This window comes from Scyliorhinus torazame, chromosome 7 (genome assembly GCF_047496885.1).
Source record: "Scyliorhinus torazame isolate Kashiwa2021f chromosome 7, sScyTor2.1, whole genome shotgun sequence".
NCBI classification, from domain to species: Eukaryota; Metazoa; Chordata; class Chondrichthyes; order Carcharhiniformes; family Scyliorhinidae; genus Scyliorhinus; species Scyliorhinus torazame.
Window position 1 is genome coordinate 72,686,024 of NC_092713.1, and position 24,944 is coordinate 72,710,967.

The window sequence follows — 24,944 nt, forward strand, 5'->3', positions numbered from 1 at the left end:
TTTGCGTGACCTGTGCGTCACTTCAAGTTGGCATGAGCCGCTGGCAGCAATGGCATTGCCATTATAATCTAATAGCTGGCAGGCTGATGGCAGGATGGCTGGTTTGACACAAAGGCTTTGGAGGTCAGACCGCAATGAGATTGGCGGAGGCACCGGTGTTCAGGCGGAATCGTATTTGGGACCGGTTGACCGTAAGGGTGGCACACCACTCATCGTCCGGATCGATGCTGTATACCTGTAGAGGCTGGATTCGTTGCTTTGGGGACACCCTGTTTTTTGTAATGATACCGACTCGAAAAGGCGCCTTCGGGTCCTCGGTGTCAATATCAGGTAGCAGGTCCGAATCGGGATCGGTGACCGTGGGTTGAATAGCTCGGACATTCCTGCGAGGCTGGCTGGAGCGACGAGAGTTGGAAGGCTGAGCTGATCTGCATAAAGCAGCATAGTGGCCAAGTTTGCCACATTGCAGGCATCGTCGGGATCTGGCAGGACATTGCCGCTTTAAATGGGCGGAGCCACAGTTGTCGCACGTTGTAGCGTCAGTACGCTCGCTGCGCCACCGCGCATGCGAGGCGCGGCCGTACGTGGTGCGCGCCTGCGTAGTATATTCATCAACGTCGCCGTCCCCTCGTTCGGTGCACACAAGCGAGGGAGTCCGCGAAAAGCGCGCAAAATGGCCGCCCTCATCCCGGCTGAGGCCCTGGAGTTGCTCGCTTACTTGGGCCCGTTCTGCCTCATGGGGACCTTGCCGTGCCGTTTCAGCCGCTTGGATGTGGGAAGACCGACAAGTGGCGTGTTCATGTAGCACGCCGGTCTCGATGGCAATCGCTAGGGTGAGCTGCATTACCTTGAGGAGCTGCTGGCGTAGGGGGTCCGACTGAACACCGAAAACGATCTGGTCGCGAATCATGGAGTCGGAGGTGGACCCATAATTACAGGACTGCGCAAGGATGTGGAGGTGGGTGAGAAAGGACTGGAAAGGTTCATCCTTACCCTGCAAACGCTGTTGGAATACAAAGCGCTCGAAACTTTCATTCACCTCAACGTCGCAGTGACTGTCAAACTTCAGGAGGATCGTCTTGAATTTTGATTTATCTTCACCATCAGCAAAGGTGAGAGAATTGAAAATGTGGATGGCATGTTCCCCGGCCGTGGATAGGAAGAGAGCGATCTTCCTGGTGTCTGAGGCAGCTTCCCGGTCTGTGGCTTCAAGGTAGAGCTGGAAGTGTTGTTTGAATATCTTCCAGTTGGCCTCTAGATTACCGGTGATGCGGAGCGACGGCGGCGGGCGGACGCTGTCCATTTTGCAGGATGGCTCTATGCTGGTGGAAGGCAGATAACTTGCAGGTAGGCCTAAGAAGTTCTAACATCCCTCAACTACTGGTACCATGATGTGTTGGGTGCTCTGGATCCGTGGAACACATACAGGCTACCAACACTTAAAATAGTACAACACTACTTTATTAAGCTAGAAACTGTTGAACATACTTTCACTGTGGGTTAACACGATGTTAGATTAAACTAAAGACCTATGCCTGTCCTAACCAGTCTATGCACTCAGCACATGGTGAAGATCTGTGCTGTAAGCTGTAAGCTCTGTCCTTCTGAGAGGCTGCATCCTGAATAAGCGGGAAAACTGATGCCCTCTGTCTTTATAATGAGTGTGCTCTCACTGGTGATTGGCTGCGGTGTTGTGTGTGTTGATTGGTCTTGCTGTGTGTCCATCAGTGTGTGTGTTTGCACCATGATATACTGGTGTATATTATGACAGGGATTACTTAGTGTTGTATTCTTTGGGGGTTGTATTTGAATTGATGGTTGCTAAGATGTTCACTGTATGTTTTAAAAAGGTTAACTCAAGTTCATAGAATAAAAATTGTTTTGCTTTAAAAAAAAATACTTTTCCATTTCTGCTGTACCACACATGTAGAGTGAGCTGTGTGCTCCCCATACCACAATCTATTAAAAGTCGTGGGTCAGATGAACTCCATGATACCCTTGGGGGTTCTCTAAACCCTGGCCCGTAACAAATTGGGGGCTTGAGGGGGATAAAAGTCTATCTATTGGATTGGCTTAGTGAACTTAAAGGCAGTGAGGGGTGAGCATATTGTGGTTGCTTTTCAGGTGTGGTATTCCAGTTTAAGTGGGGAATGTGTTGTGAACAATGGCTCTTTCAAAGGCTCTGAAGTTTCTGGGGGTGGAGACAGTCACACGCAGTACCTTATGGACAGACTTAAAGCAGACCGTTAGATTTGGCAAAAACATTGCAGTTAACATTACCTGACAAAATGCAAAAAGATGAGGTAATTATGGTGGTGGCTAAGCATTTAAAGTTGCCTGAGATACAGTTTGACACATTGGAAATGGCAAAAAAATCAGTTACAAATTAAACAAATGGAACATGAGAAAAAATTGAAGCAGCTTGAATAGGAAAGAGAGAGAGGAAAAAGAGAGAAAGAGGTAAAAGAAAGATAGGGAGATAGAGAGGACAAAGAAAAGGAGAGAGAAGAACGGAGAAAAGAAAGAATAGCCCTAGCAGAACAAAAAGAAAGAGAAAGGGAGATACAGATCAGGGAAAAAGTTAAAGAGAGAGAGTTTGAACTTCAGAAAATGGCCATGAAACATGGCAGCCAGTTAAAATTGGCAGACGTAAAGGGAAACGTACAGTTGGATGATAGTGATGAGGATAGTGAGAAAGAGCGCCATAGTCGAAGGCTTGGTGGGGATCTATTTAAATATGTCCAAGCATTGCCAAGGTTTGACGAGAAGCAGGTAGAAGCCTTTTTCATTTCATTTGAGAAGGTGGCTAATCAAATGAAATGGCGACAGGACATGTGGGTATTACTGATTCAAACAAAGCTGGTAGGTAGGGCTAGTGAAGTGTTTGCATCACTACCGGAGGAGGTATCTGATCTGGGATGTATGAGGAGGTGAAAAAATCCACCTTAGGTGCATATGAACTAGTGCCTGAAGCCTACAGACAAAGGTTTAGAAATTTAAGGAAAGAATTTGGTTAAACATACATGGAGTTTGAAAGGCTCAGAGTAATTAAACAGATAGGTGGATAAGGGCTTTGAAAATAGACCAAATGTATGAAGCTCTCAGAGAAATTATGCTTTTGGAGGAGTTTGAAAATTCAATTCCTGAGGTAATGAGAACTCATGTGGAAAAGCAGAGGGTTAAAACTGTGAGGTTAGCAGCAGAAATGGCAGATGATTATGAATTAGTTCATAAATCAAAGCTTGGTTTCCGACATCAGTTTCAGCCTGTGAGGGATAGAAACTGGGGACATGAGAAATACTCAAGTGGTAGAGGCAAAGGTGATCTGGTGGGAGATAATAAGGAGCGTGTACCTCAGGTTAAAAAAGAAATCCAGGAGGGTGGAAAAGAAATGAAAAGTTTCAAATGTTTTCACTGTAATAAACTAGGCCATGTAAAGTCACAGTGTTGGTGGTTGAAGAAAAGCACTGGGAAGGCTGATGTGGTAAAACAGGATAAGACAGTGGGGGTTGTTGAAATGGTAAAGGAAAGCCCAAGTGAAGCGAACAAGGTGCGAAAGATTGTACAGCCTGATCAAGAGGTGATGGATAAGGTGGTGCCAGATCTCTTTAAAGAATTTACTTGTGTGGATAAAGTTTACTCATGTGTATCAGGAGGAACAGGTAAAGAAGTCACAATTTTAAGAGATACGGAAGCTAGTCAATCTTTAATGGTAAGAGATGAGGAGTTATGTAGTTTGGGAAGAATATTGCCAGAAAAGGTGGTAATATGTGGAATTCAGGGTGGGAGGAGTAGTGTTCCATCATATAAGGTAAGGTTGGAAAGTCCAGTGGAAGAGTGGTGAAGTGGTAGGTAGGAGTAATAGAGAAACTATCTTGTCCAGGAATATAGTTTATCTTGGGTAATGATATAGCTGGATCGCAGGTGGGAGTGATGACTACTGTGGCTTATAAGCCAGTGGAAAATCAGACAACTGAAGTGTTGAAGGACGAATATCCTGGGAATTTTCCAGATTGTGTAGTAACAAGGTCGCAAAGTCACAGGTTAAGACAAGAGGAGAAATCAAAGAGTGAAGATGAAGTTGAAGTGCAATTACCAGAAACAATTTTTGATCAGATGGTTGAAAAAGAACAAGAAAAGGTGGAGGATGAGGCGGATATTTTTAGTTCAGGAAAATTGGCGGAGTTCCAACAGAAAGATGTAGAAATAAAATGGATGTATCAGAAAGCATATGCGGAGGAGTCTGAGTGTATACCAGAGTGTTATTACCGTAAAAGTGATGTCTTGATGAGTAAATGGAGACCTGTACAGAGGCAGGTGAATGAAAAGTGGGCAGTAGTTCATCAAGTAGTATTGCTGGTCGGGTATAGAAAGGAGGTGTTGCGAGTTGCACATGAGGTACCAGTGGGAGGTCATTTGGGAATAAGGAAAACTCAAGCTAAAATCCAGAAACAGTTTTATTGGCCTGGACTACATAAAGATGCAGTTAAATTTTGTCAATCATGTCACACATGTCAAGTGATAGGGAAACTTCAAACAGTGATAAAACCAGCGCTCTTAATACCCATTCCAGCATTTGAGGAACCTTTTACAAGGGTCCTAATTGATTGCGTAGGACTGCTTCCCAAAACAAAAAGTGGGAATCAATATCTTTTGACGATAATGGATGTGTCTACTAGGTTTCCAGAGGCCATTCCAGTATGTAATATTACAGCTAAAAAGATTGTGGAGGAGTTACTTCAATTCTTTACTAGATATGGATCCACAGAAATACAATGGGATCAAGGATCAAATTTTACCTCAAGGTTATTGAAAGAAGTTATGGATAGCTTAGGAATGAAATAATTTAAATCAACTGCGTACCATCCAGAATCGCAGGGAGCATTAGAAAGGTGGCATTAGACATTAAAGACAATGTTGAGGGCTTATTGTCACGATTATCCAGAGGATTGGGATAAAGGAATTCCATTCGTACTGTTTGTAATTAGGGATGCACCTAATGAGTCAACCAAATTCAGTCCTTTTGAACTAATTTTTGGTCATGAGGTAAGAGGACCACTTAAATTGATTAAGGAAAAATTGGCGAGTGAGAAATCAGAAATTACATTATTGGATTACGTGTCAAATTTTAGGGAACGATTAAATAGAGCAGGTGAATTGGCTAGACAACATTTAAAAGTTGCACAAAATGTGAAGAAACGGGTAGCGGACAAGAAATCCAAAGTTCGTAGTTTTGCCAGTGGCGATAAAGTTTTAGTGTTGTTACCAATGGTAGGTGAACCTTTAAAAGCAAGGTTTTGTGGAAAGGAAAGTAAGTGAGGTGAATTATGTGGTAAACACACCAGATAGAAGGAAGACTCACCGAGTGTGTCATGTGAATATGCTTGAAAGGTACTTTGAAAGGAAAGGAGAGAAAAAGGAGGTTTTAATGATTCTAACTCAAAGTGATGAACCAAATCCAGATGGCTGTGAATTTGACATACCTCAAATTAAATTGGAAAATGAAGGATGTTCTTAAAAATTGGGATAAATTGTTGAGTTACCTTCCAGAGGAAAAACGGACTGACCTGAAAGTTATTGATATCACGTGGGCAAGTTTGTAGAGATAAATTGGGAGGTACTAAAATGGCTGTACATGATGCAGATGTGGGAAATGCTGTTCCAATCAAACAACATCCATATAGACATAACCCTTTAGAATTGGCACAGGTTAACAAAGAGATTGAGAGTATGCTTTAAAATGGTATAATTGAAGTGGGTTGCAGCCAATGGAGCTCACCCATAGTGATGGTACCAAACCAGACAGTACCCAGCGGTTGTGTGTGGACCATAGAAAAATTAATGCAGTTAAAAGAATGGACTCTTATCCTATTCCATTTTTGGAGGATTGCATTCCATGTTTGGAGGATTGAGAAATTGGGACAATCAGCTTTTATTTCCAAATTGGATTTACTTAAAGGTTACTGGCAGGCACCTTTATCCGAAAGGGCAAAGGAGATTTCAGCTTTTGTGACTCCAGATGGTATATACCAATTCAAAGTTATGCCATTTGGCATGAAAAACGCCCCAGCCACATATCAACGGTTAACTAACAAAGTTGTTTCAGGATTACCCAATTGTGCGGTATACATCGACAATCAGGTAATTTTCAGCCAGACATGGAAAGAACATTTAAAACATCTGATGGAGTTATTCGATCGACTTCAGGAGGCGGGTTTGGTGCTAAACCTAGCCAAAAGTGAATTTGGAATAGCCCGAGTCACTTTCCTTGGCCATACAATCGGACAGGGTCGAATGGTCCCATGGGATGTGCAGACAACAGTTATTGAGGAGTTTCCAATACCCTCAAGACGAAGGGAAATAATGCGATTTCTTGGCATGAGTGGATTTGATCGAACATTTTGCAAAATCTTTGTAGCGTGGTTGCTCCACTGATGGACTTGCTGAAGAAACATCAAAGATTTCAGTGGTCAGCGGACTTTCAACAGGCATTTGACGGCCTGAAAGCTGTGATAACCAATGCTCATGTTGGAGAATTACAAGGGACTCTGTGATCAGATTGAACTAAAGTATCGGACTTTAAAGAGAAATGCCAAGGCGTAGAGAAATGGATGGATCGTGCAAAGGCCTTCTTGTCCAAAGAGACTGTCAATCGAGAAGGATTCCAGTTGGAGGAAGAAGAACAAAAAATGGACTATATTATTGTACCTGTTTGCGTGTGTTTTTTTTTAAATAAAAAAGTATATTTACTGTGTGCATTTCCTGAAGGATAGTAAAAGGTGAAAAATGAAACCATCTTGAAGTTGATGGTTTATTTATTTTTCTTGGGGGAAGAGTACCTTTAAGAAATGGGTGTTTTTTATCGAATAACTGTAGTGGGTGTACCTTTAAGCAATGGGTGTTTATTACTGCAGTGATGTCAGAGAGTGGGTGGAGCTGGGCTGTCTGTCTGCTTTACTTTCGTTTTTGAGCAGGCTGCTATAGAGTGAGTTTTTAGTTTCATTTTCAGAGAGAAGAGCTGCAGTGAACGCCAGCAGATTTGCATGGATCTCTCTACAAGCGAAAGAGTGTTCATTTGGGTGATTTCAAAGGGATAACTGCTCTCATTAGATAATTTAAACCTGATCACTGTGTTAAAAGGGTCTTTTGTCTTCTGGATGTTGTTTGGGAATTTATTAAGGATTACTTAGTGTTGTATTCTTTGGGGGTTGTATTTGAATTGATGTTTGCTAAGATTTTCACTGTATGTTTTAAAAGGTTAACTTGAGTTCATAGAATAAACATTGTTTTGCTTTAAAAAATACTTATCCCTTTCTGCTGTACCACACCTGTAGAGTGGGCCGTGTGCTCCCCATTCCACAATCTATTAAAAGTCGTGGGTCAGGTGTACTCCAGGATACACTTTGGGGTTCTCTAAACCCTGGCCCATAACAAAGAGATGAAAAACTTGAATCTGAAGATAGATTGGAGAAATTGTGACTGTTTACTTTAAAGAGAAGGCTGAGAGATTTGATCAAGGTATTCAAAAACATGGAGTGTCTGCAGAGCAGATAGGGAGAAACTGCTCCCACTCATGGAAGGATTGAGAATGATAAAAGTAACTGGTAAAAGTAACATGAGAAAAAACTTGTTCACACAGCAATTGGTTAGGGTCTAGAATGCACTGCCCGAGTGTGTGGAGGAGGCAGGTTTAATCGAAATATTCAAAAGGGAATTAGACTGTTATCTGAAAAGGAAGAATATGCAGGGTGACAGGGAGAAGGCAGGGAATAACACTGGATGATCTGCTCATTCAGAGCGCTAGTGCAGACACGATGGGCTGAATGGCCTCCTTCTGCACTGCAACAATTCTGTGATTCAATTCGGAATAGGCCATTTGGCCTCTCGAGCCTGCTCCTCCATTCATGGTTGATCTGATTTTGGCTTCAACTCCAGTTTCCTGTCTGCCCTCTGTAACTGTCAACTGCACTGCCAATCATAAATCTAACTAACTCAGCCTTGAACACATTCAATGACCCAGCTTCCACTGCTCTCTGGGGAAGAGAATTTCACAGACTAATGACCTTCTTGAGAGAAAGATATTCTCCACTCTGTCTTATTTAAAATATTTTTATTCAAACCAGGGCATACATAAATAGAAACACATATAAATATCAATCGAAACAGGGCCATAAAAGCCTTCATCTCGCCCAGAACATCCCCTCCGAGCCCGAAGGGCAAATTTAATCTTCTCCACACTACCAGAGGACGTGGAGGCTTTGGAGAGATACAGAAAAGGTTTACCAGGATGTTGCCTGATATGGAGGGTATTAGCTATGAAGAGAGATTGAATAAACTGGGATTGTTCTCCCTAGAATGACAGAGGCTGAGGAGTGACCTTATAGAAGTTTATCAAATTATTAGGGGTATAGGTAGGGTAAACAGTTGGAGGCATTTTCCCACTGCGAAAATGACAATTACAAGCGGGTACAAGTTGAAGGTGAGGGGGGATAGGTTCAGTGGAGATGTGCAGGCGAAGTTTATAATACAGAGGGTGCTGGTGACCGTGAATGCACTGTCAAGTGAGGTGGTTGAAGCAGATACATTAGCAATGTTCAAGACTTGATAGACATATGAACAGACAGGATATAGAATGATACAGGTGGTTGGTCTAGATAGGACACGTGATTGGCGCAGGCTTGGAGGGCCAATGGGCCTGTTCCTATGCTGCATTGTTCTTTGTTCGAATTCTGCAACCTCCCCCAACCACGCTGACACCCTCTGTGGCCCCACCGACCTCCACTCCAGTAGAATTCGCCGCTGGGCGATCAGTGTGGCAAAGGCCACCACGACAGCCCCCTTCCCCTCCAATAGCTCCGTCAATTCTGACGCCTCAAAGGTTACCACCACAGGGCCCAGCGACATCTCCAACCCCACAATTTTCTATAGTTTCAAATATCAGGCACCAGAACCCCACCAATCGGGGACATGACCAAAACACATGGACATGATTTGCTGGACCCCCCCTCCACATCTTTCTATTATCCTCTATCTCTGCAAAGAACCCACTCAACCATACCAGAGTCATGTGAGCCCTATCCACCATCTTGAACTGTACCAAGCTCTTCCTGGCACAGGAAGTAGCATTGTCCCAGTGCATAATCTCCTCCCCACCCCACCATCCTAACTCCATGCCCAGCTCCTCCTCCCACTTCGGCTTTACCTCCTCGATTGGCGCTTTCCCTGTGCCCACCAGCCTTCTGTAGATGTCTGCAATCCTCCCATCCCCCAACTCATTTGGCGACAAAAACCTGTCCAACAGAGTTTGCACCGGCAACCGAGGGAACGAGGGCAACTCCTTCCGCACCAAATCCCACAACTGTAGAAATGTGGGGCTGGGTTCTCCGCAACCCGATGCCGGAATCGCGTTCAGCAGAGATTCCGGGAAATCGGGACCGGCGCCGCGATTCTCAGCCTCCCACACAAAGCGGTGTACTTGCGGTGTACTTGCACCGCCTCAGGCCATTGCCTGAAGCCCGCCCCGCTATTCTCCGTCCCCAACCGGCTGAATTCCCGACGGCATGACCACTCATGGTACATCTGTGATACGTGCGTGGCGGCTGTGGACTCAGTCCGGGGCCGCCACAGTCGGGGGTGGGTCGATCGGAGGGCAGGGGAGGCCTCATTCGGGACTGGGGGCTATGTGTGCAGGCGGTCCGGGTCGGGTGTGCGGCCGATTGGGTGCACTATTTCGGCGGTCTAGTTCCGCGGGCTGAGTCCACCATGGAGCACGGCGTGGCCGCTGGAGGCCACCGCCATGCGCATGCACGGCCCCTGACCTGGAGTGCGGGGGCCATATCGGCAGCTGGAGCTGCAAGCTCCACGACAGCTGCCTGCTAGCCCTTTGCAAGGCTGTGAATCTGTGGCCTTTGGATGCAGTTTTCCTGGCGTAAAAGACCACAGTTTTCACGACGCCGTGGGGACATGGTCCCAAAAATGGAGAATCTGGCCTCTGAACAACACCTCCCCCTCCCCAACTTTTGGTTGGCTCTTAATTTGGCTCTATTTAATCGCGTTTGCTCAAGAGTCGCCAGGTATCTTTCAACACCGCCACAAGGTTCAGAACCGAATACTGATCAAATGACTCGATACACCAGTTAGTAAGTTCAAAAGCAATGCTCATTTATTTACATGATGTGGAGATGCCGGCGTTGGACTGGGGTGAGCACAGTAAGAAGTCTTACAACACCAGGTTAAAGTCCAACAGGTTTGTTTCGATGTCACTAGCTTTCGGAGCGCTGCTCCTTCCTCAGGTGAATGAAGAGGTATGTTCTAGAAACATATATATAGACATATATATTGAATCTGTCTATATATATGTTTCTGGAACATAACTCTTCATTCACTTGAAGAAGGAGCAGAGCTCCGAAAGCTAGTGACATCGAAACAAACCTGTTGGACTTTAACCTGGTGTTGTAAAACTTCTTACTGCATTTATTTACACACAGTCAAATCTACTCATACATAAACTCTACAAACTAAACTACCACTATTACTAAGGCCTATACTTGCTTCGGGCGCCCACTCAGTCAGAGGAACAATGGCCGTTGCTCGGTTCTGAGGCTGCTGGGTTGAGCTGTTTACAGGGTAGCAACTAGAAGCGTCTATCTCGTAGCGTGCGTTGACTTGGGACTTACTTGGTCTGGTGCAGCTGCTAGGCTGGTCTCTCTCTTCGGTGAGAGCCAAAGCCAAAGGAGGAAGATTCTCCCTTGGGTGATACCTCTTATACTGAAAAGGGCTTTGCGCTCTTTTGGGCAGGCCTTGAACTTGACCTCAACTAATTGGGTCTTTCCCAATCATCGGTATCGATTTTCCTCCAATAGAGGGGTGGTTCCCTGACCGCTGGGCGTGTCCTGGTGACTGTCAGTCAGCTTTGTCTTAGCTTCTTCGGGCGCCGGGGAGTCTGTCCTAACATTGTGTATCTAAATGTTTCCCTTTTGTCCCCGAGATGGCTCATTAGTATGTAAATCGTTTGGTCGTTTCTGTCCTGTCTGAGCGTTTAAGGTTCTAATCAACAGACAGAGCTTGCCCTGCTTGTTTCTTAGCATTGTCCAATTTTCCCTGCAGTCTTTGCAGGTGTCCATTTTGTAATTGGGACGTGGCCATCCCAGACGGCTAAACACCCTCCTTGTGATCCTCAACGTGAAGCGTGAAGGATCACATTACCATGGCGTCTTCATCCTCTGATCCCGGGGCACCCATGCTTAGGTTCTACAATGTCCTATCTTATGCAACACAATTTTACCTAAACCATTTTAAATACATTCATTATCAAAAATTCTAGGGGACGCTATGACATTAATACATGCATTACAGAAAAATAAAAAACTGGAACCTCTAACTATTCTCAATAAACTATCCTCATTTAAACAATCCAAAAATACAAACAATCCAAAAATAATCTATACATCTTAAACTGTGCAAAATAGCAGCACACAAATTTCTCTGGCCTGGCTGTCAGACACAGAGGTTTACATCTCTTTATTCCATAGAATATATTAAACAAAATGGATGCTCTTTAATCCGTCCCAATGGGTTCGGGGGTCTGGTTAAATCTGAAAATGGGGGACCTAAATCTGTACACCGGGGTGCGAGAGCGATATGCTCTGTTTCGCCATTTCCTGACTCTAAACGTTTGCAAGACACTGCAAAGTATCGCCAGCTAAGAGTGCTTCGACTACATATGAGAGTGAGTACCAGGTGATAAACCTATCACACCAGGTCAGGGTATTGCTAGCTGTCGCTGGGCTAGTTATCTCGGGGTTCCGTGTATTACAGGGGTGAGAGTCATTTACAGTTTGTGTGGTAGGGGTCAGGGGGTAGCGTCCGTGCGCAACTGAAGGGATCCCGCTAAGAACCATGTGAACACGAAGGCTGACTTCATTTTTGTCGGACTTCTTTGTCTTCCTCTGTGGTTCCTGGGTTTCTGGAGTTCTGTGAACACAAGCATAATTTCTGTTATTATCTTGCTTAAGATCTCGTATGTCTGTCTGTCCTTTACTGCCAATTTCCCTTTATAATTGGTCACCATCTGTGACGCCCTCATTTTAAAAAAAAACAAATATTTGGACAAGACATCTAAGAAAATACTGCCGCACTGCGAGCCGTCTCGCAGCCTGTGTGATTTACCATCCCAGTGTTTGAGGATGTAAATAGCATACGGAAGCAACCTAAGGGTTGCCAAAACCAAACAAAAGAATTTTGAACGTAACGAGCCAAAATGGGGTGCGTATGGGCCGTGGCGAGTAAGAAATGGGTGGAATCCCCGGGTAGGACGGTGATCAATGCCGTATGGCTCTACCCGAGCGTAGCTGACCAGAGGGGGGTCCTCAGGCAGGACGGGACCAATGCCGTTTCTCCACTGCCTGAGTAACCGGCAAGAACTGGTAAGAATGTGGTCGTCGTGGGGGGCTGCCTCTCGAATTAGGAGAGCAACTATGAGTCGGGCTCTGTCGACAGACTAGTTCCTCCGAACTATTGTCTGGGACAAATTTGTTCCTTTAACAAGGTTCTGTCGACAAACTAGTTCCTCTGAACTATTGTCTGTGACAAACATGTTCCATTAACAAGTTTCTGGGGACAAACTAGATCCTCTAACAGCTATTGGCCGTCCGAGGGGGTGGTGACGTGGGGCCGTGAAGAAACTTTCCGAGTTTACACACAACACTTAACGACAACACTAACGAACAAACATTCAACAAACAAGGTGCAGGTTCCATCAGAAAGGACACCGTATCTCTCCATTGGTTCCTTTTTCTGCATCATCTGGACACCTCACTGCTCAGTAGCGAACAGGGTCGCAAAGGGATTGGTTTGGTGGGAGTCAGACTCTAAGTCAGCATCTTCTCCCGGCTGCCAAACTCTTGTCTGTAGTAACCGTTCTAAAGCTGCTTGGGGCGAATTGGGGTCCATCTCATCATTCCGGATGAGCCTGAACGAATTGTCTCGGTGCCAGAATCGTGTGTCAAAGTTGGAGCTACTATGCTTCAATCCGTAATCGTCGGGCGGTGGGTCTGGGTCAGGGGCTTTGATAGAAGTGATTTCGAATGGGTCGGTAGAATCATGTTCAGATTCGCTGGGAGTGGGGCCTGGTGCAGGGGTGTAGTCGTATCGTGGTGTGCTGTGGCTGTCGTCATTGTGATCGCTATCACTGTCGCTGCTGGTTGAGGGAAGGGAGAGGCGGAGTTGAAGTTGTTTCTGAGGGTGGGCTGGAGTGGTTGGGGGAGGGTAGGAATACATCATCTGTGGGCGGGGCGTGATCGTCTGCTGCTGCGAGCAGGTTGTGGTGTGTGTGGTTATTCTGTGAGCCATAAGCCTTGAGCTATTTTATATGAAACCACGCCGACTTACCATTGGGATAGGTTATTTTGTATACTGAGGGGCTGACTTTGTCCGAAATGGAGTACGGTCCTGAAATTTTTGGGAAGAGGAACGAACTGGGGTTGTAAAGGGAAAGCATAACTTGTTGCCCTTCTGTAAACTCAGTGCCGTGTCCTGTTTTGTCAAAACAGGCCTTGCTCTGTTTCTTCCTGGTTCCAAGTCTCACTGCTGCGGCGAGTTGGGCTGCCTTTATGTTCTGCACTAGTTGTGTGACCGCGTTTTCATGTGCGAGGGCTGTAACTGTGGGGCTGGCCAAATCCAGTCCAAGTAAGTACTCAGTGCCTTTCATGGGGCGTCCGGTCACGAGGGTGTGGGGGGGGGGGGGGGGGGGGGGGTGAAACCTGTGGATGTTGACACTGTGTTTCTTAAAAACATCAAAGCAAATGGGAGTACTGAATCCCAGGTACTATTATTTTGCTGAACCATTTTCCTAAGGGTGGCTTTCAATGTCCTATTCATTCGTTCTACTATACCACTTGACTGGGGGTGGTATGCAATATGGAACTTTTGTGTCATTCCGAAAATCGTGAGGACGTTTTTCATTACACGTCAGGTGAAATGGGAGCCTTGGTCGGACTCTATATTGCGTGGGAGGCCCCATCTTGTAGAGATGTGGTGGGTTAATATTTTAGCCGTCGTCTTGGCCGTATTAGTTCTTGATGGAAATGCTTCCACCTATTTTGTGAAGGTGTCTATGACCACCAACACATACTTGTAACCATTTCTGCACGGGGGTAGGGGTCCTATATAATCTATCTGGAGATTTGTCCAGGGTCCATTAACAGGGCGGGTATGGTTAAGCTGAGACTTTTTAGCATATCTGTCCGGATTGTTCTGGGCACAGATTAAACAATTCTCTACGTAGTGTGTGACATCGGTTTTTAAATCAGGCCACCAGCAAAGTGGTCTGAGGTGGGCTAGGGTGGGTTCAATTCCTTGGTGTCCATGATTGTCATGGAATTGACAAATGATTTGGTTCCTGTTCTGGCTGGGAACTATATAAATGCCATCCCTTAAAATCACACCGTTGTGTGTGGTGGTTGCGTTTTTAAACTTCCTCGTACGGGGCTGGGAAGGTTCCCTTTAAAACTTCCCTGAGTTTCTCGTCCTCTTTCTGGGCCTTCGCTAAATCCTGAATGTGGTCTGTGAGACCTGAACTGCGTGTACTGGGGTGCTTTCGGGCGGGGGTTCCAGAGCCTGGAGCCTGCCTTCCTTAGGGCGTCTGCTTTAACGTTACCAGGGGGGGGGGAAGAACGGTGATGACTGCGAACCTTAATTATGCCGTATTTCCTATCCTTCGCTGTCTCTAAGATATGGTGGAGTAATGGGGCTGAGGGTAGGGGTTTACAGTCCGTAGAAACAAATCCTCTTGTTTCCCAGAGTGGTAGGAACTCTGTCAAACTATTGAAGACATACAAGCTGTATGAGTAGATGTCTGCTGGGGTCAGGAACGAGTCTGGGTGGTCTACAATATATGCAATTGCTGCCAGCTCTGCTGCCTGCGAGCCTAAGTGTCCTGGCAACTTCAAGGAATTTTCATCTAGGGCGCGTCCCTGCGCGTCCTCCACATATATACCGCAACCGGTAATTCTCTTTCCATTTAACACTGTGGATGAGCCATCCACATAAATCCTTAGGGGTGTGCACGTGTCTGTGGGCTGGGGTCTCTGGGGTGTACTACCTGTTTTCCTGGAAGGTGTCTTGGGAGTAAATGGGCCTGTGTTCTGTTTTGTGGTGATGATCTCACATTCATGAGGGGTGCCTGCATGCTGCAGATTATCTGCAAGGAATGTGTGGGTTTTGATTCTCTTTACCGTGATGTCCCGTCCCTGCAAAAGAGGGGCCCAACGGGCTGCACGAATTTGGCTGACTGTGCCATCTTTAAGTCGACCGTCTAACAATAGCTGTGTCGGTGTGTGTTCTGTGAGGATGGTGATGGGGTTGAGTCCTGTAATGTAGGCGAAGTATTGTACTGCCCATAAAACTGCGAGCAGGTGCCTTTCACAGGCAGAAAATTCTTGCTCTACGGGGTCTAACATGCGTGAGGCGTATGCTACGGGGCGTAATTGGTCATGGCGTTCCTGGAGGAGCACGGGCGAAAGGGTTCGGTCGGTGCTTGCTACCTCAATAGCGTACGGGGAATGTGGATCTGGGACCTGTAGTGCGGGCTGAGTGCTCTTTTTAAAGTGTCCATGGCATCTGTATGCTGTGGAAGCCATTCCCAAGATGCCTGCTTCTTGAGAAGTTCGGAAAGGGGCACTGCTTAAGTGGCGAAACCGTCAATGTGGTTTCGGCAGTAACCAACTAGTCCTAAAAATGACCGGAGGGCTGAGACATTGTGGGGAAGGGGCAATTTGACGATCGAGTTAATTCTCTTGTGCTCGATCTCGCGTTTACCATGAGTGATCACTGTTCCCAAGTAAATCACTTTTTCTTTCAGAATCTGTGCCTTCTTGGGGTTGACTTTCCAACAAATTTCTTTTAGGAGTGTTAGGAGTTCGGCGAGAAGCAAAATGTGCTCTCCCTTTGTGTCTGTCTGTAGTAACAAGTCGTCTACATGCTGGACCAGACAATCGGGGCGGGAAAATTTTGCTAATCCATTTGCCAGCTGTCGGTGGAAAATGGAGGGGGAGTTGTGGAAGCCTTGTGGAAGTCACGTCCACGTGTATTGTTGCCCTTGGAATGTAAAAGCGAATTTGTATTGGCACGCTTTAGCCAATGGAATGGACCAAAAGCCGTTACTAATGTCCAAAACCGAAAAAGATTTTGACTGGAGTCCCTGTTTGAGCATAGTCTCGGGACTCGTTTCTACGGTGGGGCTGCTGCTGGGGTTACTTTGTTCAGTTCCCGGTAATCAATGGTCAGTCGTTATGATCCATCCGGTTTCCTGACGGGCCAAATCGGTGCGTTGTTTGTGGAGGCTACTGATCTGAGTACGTCTTGATCCAACAAACTCTCTATTACTTTGGAGATTTCTCCCTCTGCTTCCTGGGGAAATCCGTACTGCTTCTGGGGTTTAGGGTCGGGACCTGTAATGTTCACAAAGCCAGTCAAACTGCCACAGGCGTGCTTGTGCTGTGCAAATGCTGCTTTATGTTCCTGCAGGACTGCCCTAACCTGTTTGTCTGCACTAATGGCTCAAGGGTCTAACCAGAAGTCTCCTACTGAGCTAATCCTATTTACGTATTCTCCTACTGTGAACGTGGCGGGGGCTCGTGCTGCCTTTGCCATTTCCATACACACTTGTTCACTGGGTCGAAAGAAAGGTTATGGGAGCTCATGAAATCGATCCCAAGGATATGTTCTGCTGTCTGGGGCAGATCAACTAAAACTACGGGGTGCTTGGTTGCGATGTTCCCTATCTGTATTGCTATAGGGGCTGTGATGTGTCCCTGTTGTAAATGGCCTGTAAAACCGCTGAGTGTAATGGTGTCTGTTGTGGGCCACGTGTCTCGCTGGAACATTGTGGAGGGATTGAGTGTGGTGTGGGATACTCCTGTGTCCCAAAGAAATTCCACGGGTTGTCCCCGAACTTTGCCTGCTACTCCTGGTCTACCGGGCTTGTCCCAAAGGGTGTCGCAGACCCAAGTTAGCGAACACAGTCGGTCGGTGCCGTCCATGTCTGTACTCTCTGAACGGGCGCTAACGCTACAGATCGGCTTTGCCCTATTCTTGTTCAGGATGCCTGTCTGTTGGTTTCTCTGCTGCTTCTGGGGCGTGTTGCACTCTCGTGCAAAGTGTCCTAGCTGTCCACAATTATAACATTCTTGATGTTTTGTCTGGGGTTGGCTGTTCCTGCCCTCATTTATCCATGCGGGGTTCTGGTGTGCCTTAACTGGGTTCATTTCTATCTGCTTTTCATCGGGTGTTATAAATGCGGTTTTGCCTGCAATTGATTGCTCCCAAGCGCGGGACAATCTCTTCAAAACCCATTTTTCATTGTGGGCCTCATCTGAGGGGTCATAATTTGCGCCAGCTTTTCATCCTGCTTCTGTGGCATGGGAGACTAGAATTCAGGTCCATTTGGCCATATTATCTGGGGACAAATGGGCGTGGGCTAACTCTCCAAAAACTGCGGTAAAGTGAATCCACAAACGTCCAGCAAATGCTGTGGGGTGCTCTGTCTTCTTTTGCCTACACTTATTTAGGCCTTCTACGGGGTTTCCTCTGTTAAAGCCGATCGCATCAAGGATCGCTGTGTGCATCTCTTGGAGTGTGCCTCCTCCTACCTTCTGTGGGTCGGGAAGGGCTGCTACGACTGAAGGGTCGAGGCTTAAAATTGTGAGCTTCACTTGCTCCCTTTCGTCCAGGCCGTACATGGTAGCCTGTTGTCTGACCTTTGCGAAAAATTGGTGGGGGTCGAATGTGGGAAGGAACGGTGTAATTTTTCCACACGCGTCCCGTAATTGGGTCACGGTTAATGGGGTTGTGTAAAGGAAGTCTGCTGCTCTTTCTCCTGGGGCCCTGCGGTGTGTGGTCACAGGATTCATGGGGGTGTGTTCTACCTGTTCGGTTGGGGGTTGGGGCGCTTACCTTTTCTGGGGTTTTTCCTGCGTACATGTCCCATGTACGTATCTATGGGCAGTCTCATTCAATTCCTGCCAATCGGGGCCGTTTTCTTGAACTGATTGGGGTCCGATTGTACTCGGAAAGCCATTTTGCATGGACAGCAGAGATTACAATTCTGCAATTTGCTTCCGGCAATTTGCATGGTCTCCTGAGCTCTGCCTTTGTTCCGTTGTGGAAGTATGGAGTGCTTGTGAGGCTGCTTTTAAATCGTTGCACTGTTTCTGCAATTTCTCAATTTGCTGTTCTGTTTCTTGTCTTACCAAGACTTCACGTTGCTTGTCCTGGTAGGCCTTATCGTATTGTGTCTGAAAGCTGTTCAAATGTGCGAGACAAGACTGTGTGCCCTCATGGCATCATCCACCTCTCTGTCCCTTGCTGTTAACTACTCTTTCAGACCTCGATTCTCTTTCTCTACCTCACTCACGTCTACCCCACTGGTTCTGTCTCTCTCCTCGATCTCTCTACAGAACGTCCTAATGTCCTTTTGTGCCAAACAGGACACAATTACCATCGGCTTGTGAGCTTTCCCTAAGCTCTTCTTGTGGACCTCTGACAGGTTCTCCCACCAAGTATGTCTGATACTCCCGGATCAGGTTTCCTCATTATCACAGAATTCACTCCAAAGGGGCTATCCTTTCCCTTTGAGATATTTCCTGATCTCTTCTTCCCAAACGGAACACTGTCCTACTCTACTACTGGTCGCTGCGACCTCGAATTCCTGGGAGTTCATAAGGCGTTCCATTGCCTTCATTGCCATTCTCTCTACGAGGATCTCTAACGAATTTGGAACAGGGGGTGATAAAGCGGTGATGTAAACACGTGTACGGCTTACGCTAATTTCTGGCCTACAAAACTCCAGACTGTTTTTCGCAACAAAATCTTTCAGGTTTACCTTATATCCCTGTTAGCACGCATGCATTAACACACTTCCGAATCTCAGAGGCTTGATCAGTACTGTTTTGACGCTTGTGGTTTTTCTTTCCCAATTGGATTCTCAATTCAAATTTTGGGTTCTCTCGGAGTGGTTAGGCCACTTCTAAGTCGAGTCCCGGCGGAGTCGCCAGTAAATGTTGCTAACTTTTGGTTTGCTCTTCATTTGGCTCTATTTAATCGTGTTTGCTCAAGAGTCGTCAGGTATCTTTCGACAACGCCACAAGGCTCAGAACCGAATACTGATCAATGACTCGATACACCAGTTAGTAAGTTCAAAAGCAATGCTCATTTATTTACACACAGTCAAATCTACTCATGCATAAACTCTACAAACTAAACTACCACTATTACTAAGGCCTATACTTAGCTTCGGGTGCCCACTCAGTCAGAGGAATAATGGCCGTTGCTCGGTTCTGAGGCTGCTGGGTTGAGCTGTTTACAGGGTAGCAACTAGGAGCGTCTATCTCGTAGCGTGCGTTGACTTGGAACTTACTTGGTCTGCTGTAGCTGCTAAGCTGGTCTCTCTCTTCGCTGAGAGCCAAAGCCAAAGGAGCGTTCTCCCTTGAGGGATACCTTTTATACTCAAAAGGGCTTCGCGCTCTTTTGGGCAGGTCTTGAACTTGGCCTCAACTAATTGGGTCTTTCCCAATCATCGGAATCGATTTTCCTCCAATAGAGGGGTGGTTCCCTGATCGCTGGGCGTGTCCTGGTGATTGTCAGTCAGCTTTGTCTTAGCTTCTTCTGGCGCCGGGGAGTCTGTCCTAACATTGTGTATCTAAATGTTTCCCTTTTGTCCCCGGAGATGGCTCATTAGTATGTAAATCGTTTGGTAGTTTCTGTCCTGTCTGAGCATTTAAGGTTCTAATCAACAGACAGAGCTTGCCCTGCTTCTTTCTTAGCATTGTCCAATTTTCCCTGCAGTCTTTGCAAGTGTCCATTTTGTAATTGGGACGTGGCCATCCCAGATGGCTACACCCCTTCCTTGCACAAACAAGTCCCTCACCTGTTCCACCCCTTCCTTGTGCCACCTCCTATATGTCGCATCCATCCCTGCTGGGAAAAACTGATGATTCCCACAAATGGGAGCCAGCAGCAACATACCCCCCCATGCAAAAATGCCGCCTCAATTGGTTCCAGACCTTGAAGGATGGAGCCACCACCGGACTCACCGAATACTTCCCTGGGGCAAACGGGCTGCAGCCAGAACCCTCAAACTTACCCCCACACACAACGCCTCCTCACCTGCACCCACTCCGCCCCTTCCTCCCCCCACCACTGCCAGACCTTCTCCACATTCGCCGCACAATAATAACACAGCAAGTTTGGGCCCCCCTGCCCCACCCGCAGCATCCTTTGTAGAACCACCCGCTGAATCCGCAGCATCTTGCCAGCCCATATGAATGCCAAAATTAACCTGTCCATCCTATCAAAAAATGCTTTCGGCAGGAATATCGGGAGGGACTGAAACACAAAAAGAAATCTTGGTAGGACATTCAGGATCATCTGCACCCGCCCAGCTAATGAAAGTGCGAGGACATCCCACCTCTTTCGCTCCCCTTTCACCCCCCTCCAACAAAATGACCACTCACCCCCCTCTGCCCCATCATTGCCAATTAACTATCCACCCTATCTGCATCACTAGCACCCTTCCCTCCCCTTTCACTCCTCCCAAAACACCCCCTCTTCTGGCTACCTGTTGCAGCCCCCACCCCCACATTACTTCCGTTCACCAGCATGCTGGCTAGCGTGGCAACTCCTGCTTGAAGATCGAAACAATGGCACGAGTTGCCACGCTGTGTTAAAGTGACCCAAAGTTCTGCCAGGTACAGCATGCCAACCCAAACCTTATTTTGGAAGAGCACCGCCGTGGCAAGATTAAAGCCAGCCCGCTTCTTGGTCAGGTTAGCATCAATGTCCTGGTATATTCGGATCCGCTGTATACATTCTCTCGTTGCCCTCACCTACCTCAAGATCTGCTCTTTCGCCTCGAATTGGTGCATCCTATCACTGTCTTTAGTGGCTCCCCTGCTCTTGGCCCCTGCCTTAGCGATCGATGTGCCCGATCCACCTCCGGCACCTTCTCACAGACCCCCTCGTTCACCAGCTTCGCCAACATCTTTGACACATTGGCCGTGGCACTCGTTCCCTCCACCCCCGGCAGCAGGCCTACAAATGTACAAATTCTGACGCCTGGACCGATTCTCCTGGTCATCCATCCTTGTTTTCAGTTTTTCAGCTTCTTGGCCGCACCCAGCATTGCCACCTCTGCCTCCAACTCTACAATCCGATCACTGTGGTCCATGACCGCACTTTCCACCACTTGGGATTGTCACACCTTGCAACTCCATGCGTTTCTCCACCCATTCCACTGCACCTCAAAGAGGGGCAAATGCTCCCTTAATCACCCTAGACCAATCACCCTGCGTCTCTAGCAGCTGTCGCCCAAGTTCTCCTTTAATCATCCCCATAAATTGCTCCACTGGCAATAGGGTGGATGACGCCACAGCCTCCACCATGTCTTCTTTAACTGCGCCACGCAGACTCTCCACCTCCAACACCACTGCCTTATTCGACCTCTGCCAGGTGGAGTAACCCGCCGACATTCCACCTCGGAGAATTCACTCCCTGCCACCTATTGTACAAACTTTCCGACCAAATAGCCCATCAATCGGGTAAAAAGTGCCCAAACTGAAACCTTCAAGCAGGAGCTGGCCTGTGTGCAACCGATCCATACATGGCCGCCACCAGAAGTCCCTCATCTCCTTTCGTAAAGTGAGGAGACCAAACCCGAACACATTACTCCAGATGTCTATTAAACATTAAAGTTACATTAACTCTTTTCTTTCACAAAGTACTCCTTCTCCATCATTCTGCATAAATATTTGGTGATTCCCAAGGTAATTAAAGCAAAACTTTATAAAGTTTGCTCATCCTCATATGTCTTCTTTGTTTTTCCAACTATGATTTTTTCCAATCATACCCATAGGCTCTGAACAACGGTAATGATATTGCCGGCCAGGTCCCGCCGGAGCCTCTTCCAGGATCCCCAACGGTCGTTACACCTCGCGAGATCTAATGAGATCTTGTGAGGCGTCACGATCTGGATCCCGCCCACAAGGGCTTAAAAGTTTACTTAACTCTGCCGAAGTCAGACCGAACCAGCGCTCGGGATCTACTAGCCTCACCGAGGAGACCCAAGCTGGGTGCTGTTTAGCACTAGATCCCCACAAACAGGGACCAATTGGAACGGTACTTCGGAGGCCCCGGATGGTTGGTATCTTGGAGGGGTGGCGCCATGGCACTACTGATGCCACCTGGGCACCTTGGCACTACCAGCCTGGCACCCTGGCAATGCTACCTGGGCATCCTGACTGTACCACCCGAGTGCCAACCTGGCGCTGACAGGTGCCAGGCCAGCAGTGCCAAGGTGCCTAGGTGGCATTTTTCCCACGGCGGGGATCGGGCCTGGGGGTGCCATGCATGTATGAGGTGGGGTGCGGCGGGCTCGAAGATCCCCAACAGGAGAGTTGGGGTGTTGGGTGGGATTCTGGGTTGCATTAGGGGGGGGCGGGTCCAAAGATCGGGGCTGCATTTAAAAACACCACCCCGATATCTTCCTGTACTATCAAGCAGGAAATGCGGCCACGGCGGGGCGTTCTCTGCTGAGGGCCGAAAAAGAAGAATGCCATTAGAGAGCGGGGTCATTCCCAGAGCTCAACGGCCCCGTTATTCCCATCCAGTTTTTGGTTAGATCGCACCCATAGTGTCAATTATATACATTCGAGGTATCCTTAGTATCGTGGTTACTGGACTCAGTTAAAAGCTTCCAAATTAATTTTACTTTGACCTTTCAGGTTGACAGTTGAACATGATTTTCATTCCATGACATTCATAACATGATCTGAAATAGATGTCAACCGAGTTTCAGGGGTGAAAATGCAGTGTTCTCACTACTCACTGTGACACTCAGAATCTGCTTTATTTAAAAAGAATATTTTTGTATCAAGGAAACTTACTTGCATTGCTCAATATCTTTTGCAATTACCCGTTCCTTGTGTCTAATTTGCACAGCCTTCCAATCAATTTTGTAGTTACTTTTCACTTTGCTTGCAAATGTAATTGCAAGCACTATTCCTGTTGGTGTATCAAATGACACAACTTTAAACATGGCTGCACCTCCATTTTCAAACAAATCTGGAAGAAAAACACCATATGAATGCATTTTAATATTCCAACAGTAAATGTATGAATGTTTTGCTTATCATTTAATTTTTAAGTAGAAAAAGACCTGGAAGAACAAAATAATGGAATGCAAAAAGATCATATAGTCCATCAGGGTTACTCATTCCAGAGACCAAGCACAATTTAACTCATTATAGATTATCTAATTTCTTCGATTGTCTGAAGGGAATTTCTTATTCACCAATCTCCAAGGAGTACCAGGCAAAACTATATATAAAATTCATCCAGTTTCTTACCTATTCAAGATACTCGTAATACAAAATGTTGCTGTCCCAACAGCATTGAAACCATTGTGCCGCATTGAAACCATTGTGCCACATAATGTTTGATTTCAAATTATTTATTCCAATAACCTTAACTTCAATGCTAATTTACTTTACCATACAAATGTAAGTTGTTGTCTAACTGTGATTCCATCCCAATTCATCAGTACACGATCGTCCCATGTGCCTTCTCTAGCCACCAAAGCCAATATCGATCACTTACTGCATCTGCCTCAATAGGACAGGTGCTATAAAGGTAATCGTACATGAGAAACCAAAGAATTCTGTCAGAAAATAGGGCAGTGCCAGTCTCCAAAACCACTCTGGAAATCTGAAATAAAAATAGAAAAACACTGGAAACACTCAGCAGGTCAGACAGCATCTATGGAGAGAGCCGCGGAGTTGATGGGTGGAATTTAATGCCCTCCCGTGAGGTGAGTTTGGAAGTTGGGGGGAGGGCGGACATTTAATCAGTCTATATGGTAAAGGGTGGGGACCCGCCGCTCTCCCACCTCTCCTCCAAGGCTTGTTGATGCCTTCCCACCCCAATGCCAATTGAGGCCCTTTAGTGGACAATTAATGCCCACTTAATTGCCTCTTATTCAACCAGCAGGGGGCATGGCAGTAACTACTTGGGGAACTTGACTCCTGCATTGGGGGGGGGGGGGGGTGCACTTGTTGTCAGGCACTTCACCTAATCAAGGGTCATGGCATCAGAAAAAGGAAGGAGGGGCACTGAGAGTCACTCATTGCCCTTTCTCCTGCCCCTTTCTTTCTTTTTAAAAAAAATATCGTTATTCAAAGTTTTTCCAACAAAAATTTTCAACCAATTAAACCCCCCCTCCGTAACAGAAAAGAAAAAGAGAAGGAACAGAACAAAACATAAACATATCAATCCAACATAATACAGAACTTGTACAATGGGTTCCTCCCACACATATTGACTCTCCCATATGTTTATGTTTTTCCTTTTTCAAGTGCTCCTACGAAAACCCTCTTCCCCCGCCCACCCATATACCCCCCCCCTCCCCCCTTCCCTCCCTCCCTGGGTTGCTGCTGCTGCTGACCGACCTCCTTCTAGTGCTCCGCGAGATAGTCTAGAAACGGATGCCACCGCCTGTAGAACCCCTGCGCAGACCCTCTCAAGGCAAACTTTATCCTCTCCAACTTGATGAACCCTGCCATGTCATTTACCCAAGCTTCCACACTAGGGGGCTTCGCGTCTTTCCATAATAGCAAGATCCTCCGCCGGGCTGACCCTTTCTTTCTAACCCCTAACCACCAACCTCCTCCCTCCCTAAACAAATAGTGGTGATGTTTTTCAGAGCAATGCCAGATGCAAAGTTCCCTACCACTCTATTCAACTAATCATACAGACATCGCTAACATGAAGGCTGAAGAAACCACATGACTTATTGGTATACTGCAGTTGCAGGACTATTTTTTTGACCCACCACAAAGAGGTACTGGGCCAACCTAATTGCTGGAGGAAAGTAATGACAGCAAGCAGCTGCTGTC

General features: G+C 46.7%; 1 protein-coding gene across 1 annotated transcript in view; it reads right to left on the reverse strand.

Annotated features, from left to right (window-relative positions):
- The window catches only part of LOC140427287 (uncharacterized), a 254,987-nt gene that overhangs the window by 215,498 nt on the left and 14,545 nt on the right, over positions 1 to 24,944 (reverse strand). Inside the window, exon 2 of the mRNA XM_072512861.1 lies at positions 22,938 to 23,115. Coding sequence (XP_072368962.1) covers positions 22,938 to 23,115 — 178 coding nt within the window. The remainder of the gene's footprint in view (positions 1 to 22,937; positions 23,116 to 24,944) is intronic.